Consider the following 13,235-nt stretch of genomic DNA (forward strand, 5'->3'; position numbering starts at 1 on the left):
TACATATATATGTTTGGTATCATTCTTTTCAGAATTTATCGAACTTTAATGTGATGTCGTTAGATTTTCAGATTCTTATTCCGTTTTTAAATAAAGTAAAAAATATCAAGAACTTGTGTCCCATGACACAAGTCTTAACCAAGAGATTTTACCATGCCCGGGGCAGAAATAAAAGACGAAGAGTAGGACAGCTGCTGTACAGGCTTTTAAATGTTCGAAGCGCCGTGCAAGATGCATATCATGTGGCACGGCAGTAGCAGCAATCCAGCAGCTGATCGAGCAAAGAGGAGGTATATAAAAAAAAACATGTTTGTTTCCCATTGTATCACCGTTTAAGAGGGGGTTTCAGAGGAGTGACCGTGTCTCCTTGGGGTGCGTTCAGGCCCCCTCTTCACAACGAGTGCAGCAGACTGGCCGCAACTGGGGGTTGGGCGCCGAAGACACCAGGGGGGCTTGCCCCCCCAGTATGCTATAGAAATAAAAGAACCTGTTATATAAAGCTTTAGATACTGTATATATGATTGTTAACTTATTATTTTATATAAAAAGTATCTATGTAATATTTTTAAATTGCTAGAGATTATTTAGGCACAATGATTGGCAGTAAATTTATTTAGCTTACCTATTTTATGACAGAAATATCCTTATTAATCAAAATAACAGTATCAACATAAGCATCAGTACAATCCCAGAGAGTAGAAATTAATCTGACTCTTACCAAATTTGTCATAAACTACGAATACACACACTCCAACTCTTTCACACTGCAATACCAGCCAATCCATGCCAATAATTTAATTAAGCACTTTTAGAATATTAACAAAACATGTTAACTATCAACAGGCATTTTAGAAGAAAATACACATGACAAGGAAAAAACAAGTAAAAAAGAAGATTAAATTAAATAAATAGGAAGAAACACAAGTAAAAGAGCTATATTCTGGCTTCAGAAGAAAAAGTATGCTATCTAGTGATGTTACAGTTGATCGGCTGCTGATCTAAATTAGCTGATTTTCACTACAACAGACTTGATCAGTGATTTTTCAGTACTTGCTCTCTGAGCTTTATTGTAATTTAGTTGTAGTGCTCCTTTATGTAAAGAATTATGGTAGTTGAGTGAGCGTTCTGTAAAGAGAGAGCAGCAGTAAAGCAGACTTTATCAGATAGAGACAGAGAAGACCAAAATATTAGTGTTTACAATTAAAGAAAGTAGAGTAATAAATTGAGAAAAAGCAATGAGAGGAATCAACCTATGCAATTAGACAAATGACAAGAACATTTAGTTTAATGAATTTTTTTACTTTTGTCCTTTAATTAGAACGAACACTTACTTGCCTGAGTGAATGTGTTAGCTCAAACAGCAAAATTTGAATATTAGAGTTGTAAACTTATTAACACTAGAATTACCAGAGCCAACGAAAAAACTCGTATATCCGGCCCACCTTTAATCCCTTCGCACCTCTCTGTCAGCGTCTTTTGTCTTCTAAATGTGTTGATAATCCCAAGCAACAAGCAGCCTGCTATACCATCCCCCCTACCGCCTCAGAACGGGCAAGAAGTTCTCCCAGTTCCTGCCTTGATTAATTATCTGGGAGTGAGCTACCCAGAATTGTAAAGGGAAATAATTTGATGTGTGTTTTGTGTCTATAACAATCTATGTAAACACATCGTTAAAACAGAAAAGTTTTTCATGTTTTAGTAATAAATGACAAAATGTAGACATGAACTGTATAATGTGTGAAGGCTGATGGCCAAACATCAAATAAACACTTTCACAAAAGGTGCAAGTACAATAAGACAGCTTCCGTGGTACTGTGGTTAAAACTGCTGACATATAATCCAGAGGTTGTGAGTTCAAAACCACCTCCCCGCAAATTGACTGTTTTTGAGTAGTGAGCTGCTCTTGTTGTTAATATTATACAATAAAAACATACATTTCATTTGTGTCTGTAACAGCCGGTGGAAATTTATAGAACTTTAAATGTTATTCACTTAAGTGAATGATTAGGCCCTCCTAAAATCCCTATACGGAAAGTACTAATGATAAGAGCTATTGTACACATTAATAGAATCGTACTTCAAACAACTCTCTCACTGTAACTCATTACATGGACAATAGAAGTGTTGTCATCCATTATGTGCCGTCTTTTCACAATAACGAAATAATCCAACAATCATCAAAGTGTATAAAATACCTACTCAGTAAACAAAAATAAATATTAAATATTGTTTCCATATTTTTTTAATAGTAAATAAATGCTTTTTCAAGTCTACAACAGTCTCTCTGATGCATGCAGAATTTATTTGTAACATTACCCACTGTACTAAGTCCATTAAACCTGCTCACAAGATTGTCTAAGTTTGTATGCAACTTTGTTCCCTTGTCTAACTTGGACTACTGCTAGTCTACAGCTCTTGGGCACACTGCAAAAGGGCTACACTCAAAAGTCTTCTAACCATAAATACCTATAGTACTAGGGTGTTGTACCGTGTTAGCCATTATGAATGTAGAGAAAAGCCAAGCAAAATGACACCTTTTATTGGCTAACTAGAAAGATTACAATATGCAAGCTTTCAAGGCAACTCAGGCCCCTTCTTCAGGCAAGATGTAATCAATACCTACAAAGACTACATTTCTTCAAATGCAGTACCACAGGTTTTAAAAACAAATATTTGAATATGGTAGTTAATAATCTCAAAATGAATTAAGTCAAGAATTCCAAGAAAAAAATTAAAATCATAAAAAAGCCTGTGTCCTGTGAAAGCTGACATCTGAGACCAAAGTTAGTGGAGATCTTCCCTTTACATAGACTGATCTTTAGTTTAATTACACGCCTTAATGACCCTGTCCTGTGATCAAAGCTAATGCTGAATAAACCAGTCAAACTCACTTCGTCATCTGGCTTTATCCTAAAATTTGCATATTATATCTTGTACTGTACGTATTGTACATTTGAAGAAATGGAGAACAGCGAGGAGACTGGAAGAAACACTTTTTGAATGAAGCTTTATACAATGAAATCACTTTCATGTGTAGTTCAAAGCCCTACTAAAGTGTGATTTATCTGTGCTATCCCTCTGGGATTAGGTTTATACTGCTGAGACTGCAATCATGCACCATGGTGCAATCCTATTAATAAACCTTCCCATGGATGCAAAGCCGTATGAGAAAAGCAAATTTAGATTTGTGCTATCCCCATTTATGTCTTTTCTTTCTTTTCTTTTTTAAATTTAAAAGATGTATTCAGCAATAAATAAGGAAAAATCTAAAACAACAAAAAACTGATGAAATGAGAAGTTTTAGCATACAGAGCAACCCTTAATGTCTTTTATGTGGGGAAAAATATTAAAGCACCAGATCCAATACAGTAGTTGTTTCATATTTTTTATGTGAAAATCACGAAGGTCTAACTTCCTAATAAACTTGTTTATACAGAGGGGGAAAGAAGTATTTGATCCCCTACTGAATTTGTATGTTTGCTCACTTACAAACAAATGAACGGTCTCTAATGTTTATGGTAGTTTCATTTTAATGGAGAGAGACAGAATATCAACCATAAATCAAGAAAAAAAACACATTATATAAAAGTTATTAATTGATTTGCATGTCATTGAGAGAAATAAGTATTTGATCCCCTATAACCCAGCCAGAATTCTGGCTCCCACAGATTGGCTGTGTGCCTATGTGGCACACAGAGTGCCATCAATCAACTGATCAATTACAGATACTCTAGATCTCAGTTAGTTATGTGTATAAAGCACACAAGAGAATCAATTTCTTCCATTCTAACCTCTCCACCACCATGGGCAAGATCAAAGCTGTCAAAGGACGTCAGGGACAAGATCGTAGATCTGCACAAGGCTGGACTGGGCTACAAGACCATCAGCAAGGAGTTTGGTGAGAAGATGACAACTGTTGGTGCGATTATTCAGAAATGGAAGAAATATAAAATGCCCATCAATCGCCCTCGGTCTAGAAGCGCCATGCAAGATCTTGCCTAGGATGATCATGAGAAAGTGAGGGATCAGCCCAAAACTACACGGGAGGAGCCTTGGGAGGAGGCAGTTGGGACCACAGTTGCCAAGAACACTACTGGTAACACACTTATGCCATAACGGATTGAAATCTTGCAGCACCTGCAAGGTCCCCTTGCTCAAGAAGGCACATGTACAGGCCCAGATATTCACTACCAAGCTTAAGATTAACCTGATAGTTAAGATAACAATTTCCTCCTATATCGTGACTATAAGCACTTCTAACTGCTAAAATGAAACTTTCCCAAACAATCATGCTGTTAATACTATGCTTACAGGTAAATACTCTATTCTTTGGGTGATAAGCTATGTTAATTCTAAAAAATGATTAGTGCAAAACTAAGTTTTTTTTTTTTTTTTTTTTTAGTATTAAGTCATATTTTGGTCTCATCTTTCATAATTAACTTACCTACATGTTTTTGGCAAAATAAAAATGCGTCCCTGTAAAATTACACGGGCTGGAGTGTTGTATTTTCTAAGATATGACTTACATCATGACACTATATCCCTGAGCTAAGACTTTTGGAGAATATATAAAATTGCTCAGATATACAGGGAGTTAGGGCCGAGTCATATGGGCTTAAATTGATACTATGATTAGTCTGAACAAAAATTTGATGTTCGATATACCTGTATCCCACAATTTTTTCTCAAAACACTTTGCAAATTGAAGATCAGCACCATATATACCATATACATCTTGCCTGAAGAAGGGGCCTGAGTTGCCTCGAAAGCTTGCATATTGTAATCTTTCTAGTTAGCCAATAAAAGGTGTCATTTTGCTTGGCTTTTCTCTACCATAAATTGGTATATTTTCTCACATTAATAAGATGAAATATTATTAAAGGAAACTGTTTTTTTCCCTCCCAAAATGTATCAAATTCATGAATAGCTATGTGTCAAAGAGACATCTCAAATACCATGTTTTTCCCAACCATTTTTATTGTATGTCTCCTCTGCTTTTGAGTTTCCATTGCATATACTGCTTTCAAAACCTTTCATGCTTTTCTGGCATCACAGTCTGTCAAACACACACACACTGCTATTTTCCCCTCTCTCCCATCAGAAAAGACAAAGCTCTTAATCTATTACCTCGCAAATCACAGATTGTAATACATGTTCATGTTTATATTATACATATGACTTTTTTACCATTTACACCATTTGTAATGATTCCAAATTGTGTATTTGCATATACATGCCTCTTCTGACAATGGTTAGAGAGTCAAAGAATAGAGTACAGAGGACAATAGTATATCTAATCCTTCATTGCCTAAATATAAAGTTATCCAGTTCTTCAGTCTGATTACATTAATTTGTATGGGTAGTTTACATCTTGCCTGAAGAAGGGGCCTGAGATGCCTCGAAAGCTTGCATATTGTAATCTTTTTACTTAGCCAATAAAAGGTGTAATTTTGCTTGGCTTTTCTCTACATTCATAATGGCTAACACGGTACAACACCCTAGTACTATGGGTAGTTTAAAATAAATAACAAAATCTAAACAGTTAAGCTAGACCAAACGATAAGTAAAACACAATATCTTTACAGTGCTCTTGATGGCTGAAGTTAAAATTGCAAAACAAATCTAACAATTAACAGAACCTGCAGTAAACTAATTAGCATTTATCTACAAAGGTACGCAAAGAAACTAGTTCTCAAAAGCTGCCACATACTGTGTTTAAAGATGTGAATGAATGCTTGATAGAAAGGTAATATATAACTAAAGAAAACAATGGTAAATATTGCATAGACATGAGCTGATCTTTTAAAACAGTTGTGTTTTTGTAACTCTATATATACTTATGTATGATCATTGACACACAACCTGGGAAACATTTTTAGTTAAACCAGTTTTCCCATGAATTCCAATATTGTGTGTTGTTTCTTTAAGAAACAGCAGTTTGCAAAGTATAGTAATTACACAAGGACAGAACAGAACACTAAACTGGATGAGATAACACTATAAAACTTAATCATTCAGACAGACTTTCTCACAGTGATTAGGAAGCTCAATTCACCTACTAAACAAAAATACAAACTTAGTACGAAAATAACATGATCACTAATGCAATTTACCCCATACCTGATGCACAGACATTGAAGAAAGGGGGAAAGAAAACAAAACAAAACAAAAAATACACATGAATGCTGCTTTTTTATTCCTGCTTATAATATTTCAGTAGAAGAGTGTGTGAAATGAATGGATGAGGGCTTTCATGCTGCACTGACATCTCACTTCTGGTGTGATGTGAATTATTGGCTAGTGTAAGTTATTTGATCACTGACAAAGTATGAGTATTTTCTGGCTGCAAGTTAAGAAGGCAAAAATGTTTTCTGCAATGCGGTAGTCACTGCAGCTCTTATCCCCCAAACCCCTGCCATCGCCACTGTAGTGTGTCTGCTCATACAATATACAACAGAGCAGCAAACATTTTGAAGAACTTTGCTTAGAAGGGGCCATTTTTCCCAGGAAAGAACAAGAGCACACTGCATGTGCTGAATGTGCCAGGGCAGCCTTTTCATATGCAGTATTGTTTTTTATCTTTAGATGCTGTAACACCTTAACTGTCACCCTGGGAAAATTAAACAGTTTCCAAAAAAACAACCCAACACCCTACCATCACTGACAGGCTACGTGGGCAGAGTTGTAGAAGATTAAATAAAAGTTCTGAACATTGCAATACGGATTTTGCATATTGATTGTGATTAAATATCACATCGAACTGAAATCTTGCTATATTGCCAGCCTTACAAGGAATGGTGAGTTAGTACCATAAATCTATGCAGCTCCATTAAGGATGTATCTGGTCTCAAACATGAGCTTTAGTCTTGCTGGGTGAACAATTTTAAACTGCAAAATTAATAATTTATAATTATTTGACCAAAAACTGTAATTGCAAATATTAATTTTGATTGAGTGCTACAATAAAATATATACTTTATTTTGTGGGCGGCAAGGTGGTGCAATGATAGTGCTGCTTCCTCGCAGTAAGGAGACCTGGGTTCACTTCCCGGGTCCTCCCTGCGTGGAGTTTGCATGTTGTCCCCGTGTCTGCGTGGGTTTCCTCCCACAGTCCAAAGACATGCAGGTTAAGTGCATTTGGCGATCTGAAATTGTCCCTAGTGTGTGCTTGGTGTGCATGTGTGTGCGCCCTGCATTGAGCTGGCACCCTGCCCGGGTTTGGTCCAGCCTTGCGCCCTGTGCTGGCAGGGATTGGCTCCAGCAGACCCCCGTGACAATGTGGATATGGCGGATTGGAAAATGACTGACTGACTTTATTTTGTGTTACCAGCTGCATATACTGTACTCTGTATACACACAGTACAGTAGAAGCTCAATTTAGCAGTCTTCTAGAGAATCGATTAAAGATTGTTAATGTAAAATTGTTAAATGCTAGATTAGCAAAAAAAATAAAAATATACAGGATACTTATCGAAAAAAACTATTTGCATTACTGTTTTATTAGTACAGTAAATAACTGATATTAAGATAACTATTAAATACAATGTAAATATAACAAACTTATTTTTTTCACAAAACAAAAGTTACTTGAGAAATAACTGCCACCACCACCACTCTCCATTCAATAATGTAAAAAATTAAGAAAACAAAATTTGAATGTGGATGTAAAATCAAAGCACAGAATAAAATCTTAAATGACAGTAATGGCAGATTAAGACATTAATGTAAGCACAACTTGATAGTATATTGTATTGGTATGTAAACGCATTAAATGTAACAATATTAATACATTGCAAAATCAATAGGTATTTAGATAGTAACACACTGTTACATGCCATTGTGCCATTTATATAATATACTGGAATACACATACATCATCATAGAATCCAAAAAGGACATGACTGTGTACTACATCCTCATAGAGTATTTGCACATTATCTGTTACCATACCATACCATTTTTATTTGTTAAGCGCTTAAAAACACAGCATTACAACTGACCGAAGCGCTGTACAGTTAAAACAAGCAAGACTAAAAGCAAAATATTGAAAACAAACATTAAGAGAGAATTAAAACAGAGACACTAAAAACAGGTCAGGGGACCCAATAAAACAGAGAAATAGCAAAAAGCAAGTGGAAATAAGACAGGTTAAGAATTAAAAGCCAATGTGAAGAAGTGTGTTTTTAGGTGTGATCTGAATGTGGCGACTGAAGCGGCTTGCCTAACCACTAAAGGTAAGGAGTTCCAGAGCCTAGGTGCACAGACGGAAAAAGCCCTTTCACCACGAACTTTAAAATGTGCCTTGGGAACGGTTAGGAGCAGCTGATCTGCGGATCTAAGAACACAAGGGGGATTGTGACGATGGAGCAAGACACTCAAGTAGGCAGGGGCTAGATCATTTAGTGCCTTATAGGTTAAGAGGAGTATCTTAAAATCAATTTTGAATCTAACCGGCAGCCAGTGTAAGGTTTTTAAAATCGGTGTAATGTGTTGGCTTCTGCTGCTTCCAGTTAAAAGCCTTGCAGCCGCATTTTGAACCAATTGGAGTCTAGAAAATACATACGTAAGATGTGGCAATACTGCAACAGCAGTATACATAGGGCTTAGGTTTAGCATTAATGTCAAAGGATACTTAACCAATCACTAAGTGCAGCCTATGACCAAAGGTTAGGAGACTGGTTCAATCACTTATGGCTACTGTGTTCAATTAGGATGGCCAGCTATCTGCAAACTTGCTGCTTTTCCTTTAAGCCCCAAGCAGTCAGTCTGTTTATTGCTTTGCGCCCTCCCCCACCCCACCATAACCTATCATCTATGGGGTAGGAGCAAAAGCTTGAGATTCATTAAAAATTTAAATCTCGGTTTTCAATGGATTTCAATGTTTTAGGGTCCCTCGATACCAAAAACATTGATATATCGATGATGTGTGTGTGTGTGTGTGTGTGAGGACAGTTTAGAGTTAAAACAGCTGGACGGAAAAATAGCAAACTCGAAAATTAAGCCTGCTATGAGATGATGATGTGCTGATTAGATTTTCATCCAAATCATGCAAGACAAAGCGGCACTCTAGAGGAACATTCAAATATTGAAATACTGCAATATGAATTTTTCTCGCCAATTGCTACCGTAATGACGTAATTTATGATCAGAAAGATAAGCATCAGAGAGGTAATTACTGAAATGTTATAGAATAGTTCAGGTAACTTGGTTCCTGGGGAACAAAGCCTACTGATGCTCACGTACAAATTTTTTTGGTACTAAAACAACTAAAAAAATATCAGGTGATCTAGGTTCAACATTACTTATGCTCCTCGATATTTTGGGAGCTGTTACACACAGAAGAGAAAGAAATTCACATTTTTAAAAGATGATAGGAATCAAACTTCTAAAAATGCATTCAGGACAGTCACTTACATGATGCAAGTCTCAGATTCACCAATGCATTCACGCTTAGTGAATGTATGTATATGTCATGGGTTGCAACACTCGTTTGCAGTAGTCTGTATATGGGAAAGCCCAATCTCCTACAGAATGGGAGTACTAAATGGAATGCAGTGATTCTCACAATTGTGAATAAACAAACAGTTAATTGCAGCACTATCTGAAAACAATATTTATATTTAAAGTTGTTCAACATAACTTCATTTGAGTTCTGGTGAGTTACCTTGCTGAATGACTCTAAATGATACTAGTTTAATGCATTATCCATTATAAAGGGTGTACACAATTACAACACCTATGTATGCAAGGGTTTTAATATTTTAAAATATTTTTTGTACAAATGATTGATTTGTTTTTCATGTAAATAGTGGTGCTTACAAGATCTTATTAAAAGAAAAAAGATATATGATTTGTCTTCATTTCTACCCTTTTATTAATATAAGCTGACATATCAGCAAGCATTTGTAAAGTTTTTAGTCACTGAATGTTCTTTTAACTGGAAGCACATCTTCAGCTAAAACATTTAAACAATAAAAATTTCAGTCATCTGAAAGCAGTTTTTTCATCTTACATTGTTAAATTATGAAGACTTAACATAACTATTTCATTATTCATCCAAAATTAAGAAAAACAAATTTAAGACATGCAAAAAACATACCTGAAAAGATCATCTGCAAGAGATTCCTCTCTAGCATACTGACTTTGTTCCTGGAAATAACAAAAAAAAACAAAAACATACACATAAGGAATGTGGTCTTCTTTTTTAGTTACTTTTAGCTGCAGTACAGAGATTATATCATCCTCTCTATCAACTAATGTTTAGATCCTGTTTTCTGAATTTTAACTCATGGCATGTCTCAGAAGCATTAGGTGCAAGGCAAGAAAACCTCAGATAAGATCCATTACAGTCACCAATCAGCATAACACAGATATCTCTATGATACGTGATGAAATCTGAGAAAATCAATAAAGAAACAGGGACAGCATACAGACACCACAGAAGCAAACAAAAAGAAGACAATATTATTTAAAAAAGTGAGTCACGTTAAAAACATAATTGGAACTAGACTGTCAAAGTCAAATTTTCTAATGATAGTAAGTATAATAAATCCTAAATTATTACAAATATTACACATTGTATTGGAAGCTTTTTGCCACCAACCCTTTTTAGGGGGCAAAAAAATTTCATTTTGGGGCTTTTTACACTTTTCCCTTAAAATCATTTTTAAGTAGGAAGCTTGCATAGCATTTCTAAATAAGTGTTCGCCTTGCTTGAAATTTCTAAGCAAGTGTGTGCCTTGTACTTCTGTTTTTCTACTGCTTCTAGTGGAGGGAAGAAAGCTGAAGACAGCCTAAGTTGAAAAGTGTGTGAGTAGAACATCAAACCACCATTTTAAGAACTGGCAGAGAAAGCAGAGATATACAGTATCTGCTAATATAAGATGGATCATAAAGAAAGATAATTACTTGAATTATGCATCACCAAAGCATTCATCACCCAAATGCTGTATGTTATCAGAATACTTCAAATTATGTTGAACTTTTGAGGAACTGAATTCATAACCATCAAGTGGAAGTCCACTTTCACTATGAAGAGATTATATGTGGATCTTTTTTTGAATATGTCCTACCAAACTTGATAGACAGAAAGAACTGCTTGGAAAAGAGCCTTTGTCTTTAAACTACTCATACCTTTCAATTCAAAAGATTGATTTATCTATGTTTATATATACAGTGTTATAGATAGCTGATTACATTGGTTTATGTATTGCATAAAATTAATTCAAAATGTTAACATTTTACTGTTTTATACTAACTTTGGTACCATTTACAGCCTTAAGACACAGACACTTGTTTTTTAATGAATTTGATATGTTTTACCTTAATAATCTATCCAATAACAAGAAATATTGACAACTTACAAGCAAAGGATTATTTGCGTTTGTTTTGGCTAATGCTGGAATCTACTATGTAATAAACGCTAAGATCCGTGTGTCTGGTTTTGGTGAAGCGATTAAAAGAGGAAGTGTGAGTGTAAGACAACAGAGGAAGTAAGTGTAGAAGGCACAATGACAGTTGTCTTCAAAGTGAGGAAGTATAAATGTGGACAGGAGGTGAACAAGGCGCCTAGAAATGACAGTCTGAGAAGATGGTTTTACAGGAACATGCTCTAGAGAGGAAGATCTGGACAACAGAGTAACTACGAAGGTAGACATAGGGCAAGAGATATCAAATATGTTAAAGTTTATTCTATTACCTGTCTTCAACAGGTCATGTGGCTAGTCATATACAAATTAGGATGTCTGCAAAGTTCAGACCAACATCTCCATTTGGTTATAACACAGGTTTGAATTTTTGCTCTTTGAGTTTGACCCATTATTTATACTTGTAATGGTAAATTAAGATGCAAAATTGCATGTAAATATAAATAATAATACAGTTCCATATATTAATGCCATGTTCATGTGAAAGTGATAGACGGGAAATATGAGCTTCCCCATATATCACCCCCTGAAGTGGCAGTACAGTATTCACAATATCTGGAGAAAAATAAATGCTGGTAATCCTTCATTGATTTTGTACGGATAAAGGAGCAACCCAAAACTGACTTTGTTTCTCCCATAAAGTCGACTGGAAATTCACTTGAACACAATGAAATGGGAAGGTGAGATATCACTAATGTTACATTTTCATAGCTTAAGACACGAATTCATTTATATCTGAAAATACGCCTTGCAAAATTTGTCTGTGTAGTTTCTTTTTTTACTAGGACATGGCATTTAAGGTAAATGAGCAAAGATTCATGATACACAATACCTCTGCTTCTTGACGTAACCACTCCTCCAGTTCAGAACTCTTTCTTGCGTGATGTGCCACTAAATCAGATCCTCCAATGATGTTGGGAAGCCCAACTGACCCGGGAAAAGGAATCTAGTAAAATGATATTCAGATAAATCAGACAAACAACACTGCTTTATGTTTGACTGGTTCTATGAAACAAAATTATGACTTTTTGTAGAATGGACCAAAGCACTGACCACAAAACAACATAATTTGAAAAAGGGCTAGAACTATTTCCTTGGCAAGCAGCATTACAAGTAAAATAAATCAAGTTTAAAACAAGAACGATAAAGATAATTTTGGAAATTAATATTTGAACCAACACTAACCTTTTTGAACTTTTTGAAGTTCCTTATATGTGCTTGACTAGATATTGCTGAACATGCAGGAGACTGTTTTGGTCTTACAACTAGAGATTTAAATTCAGTCAATAAGAGATTACGAAGAACTTCTTCACTATCTTCATTTTTAATATGAATTTGTGAACCCTGAAATAACCACAGATGTAATTTTTCAGACAAAATTAATATAAATTTTAAACAACAAAAATGTAAATATATACTTTACATATAGAAACTAATATAGTAAATGACAATATACAAGATATTTTCCTTATTACAAAAATTATATATGCATATATTTTTTCTCCAAAAGTGACATATTTCACATATCAATATACATGACATTGAGAAAATGTTTTTTTAAATAAAAGATGGCACAACATACAATATTTGGCCTATACAGTAATCCCTCCTCCATCGCAGGGGTTGCGTTCCAGAGTCACCCGCGAAATAAGAAAATCCGCAAAGTAGAAACCATATGTTTATATGGTTATTTTTATATTGTCATGCTTGGGTCACAGATTTGCGCAGAAACACAGGAGGTTGTAGAGAGACAGGAACGTTATTCAAACACTGCAAACAAACATTTGTCTCTTTTTCAAAAGTTTAAAC

General features: G+C 35.1%; 1 protein-coding gene across 1 annotated transcript in view; it reads right to left on the reverse strand.

The window, feature by feature from the left end:
- Nucleotides 1–13,235, reverse strand: part of nbn (nibrin) — a 92,012-nt gene that overhangs the window by 7,875 nt on the left and 70,902 nt on the right. Inside the window, 3 exon segments of the mRNA XM_028817146.2 lie at nt 10,100–10,149; nt 12,259–12,372; nt 12,612–12,770. Coding sequence (XP_028672979.2) covers nt 10,100–10,149; nt 12,259–12,372; nt 12,612–12,770 — 323 coding nt within the window.

This window comes from Erpetoichthys calabaricus, chromosome 13, assembly GCF_900747795.2.
Source record: "Erpetoichthys calabaricus chromosome 13, fErpCal1.3, whole genome shotgun sequence".
Classification (NCBI taxonomy): Eukaryota; Metazoa; Chordata; class Cladistia; order Polypteriformes; family Polypteridae; genus Erpetoichthys; species Erpetoichthys calabaricus.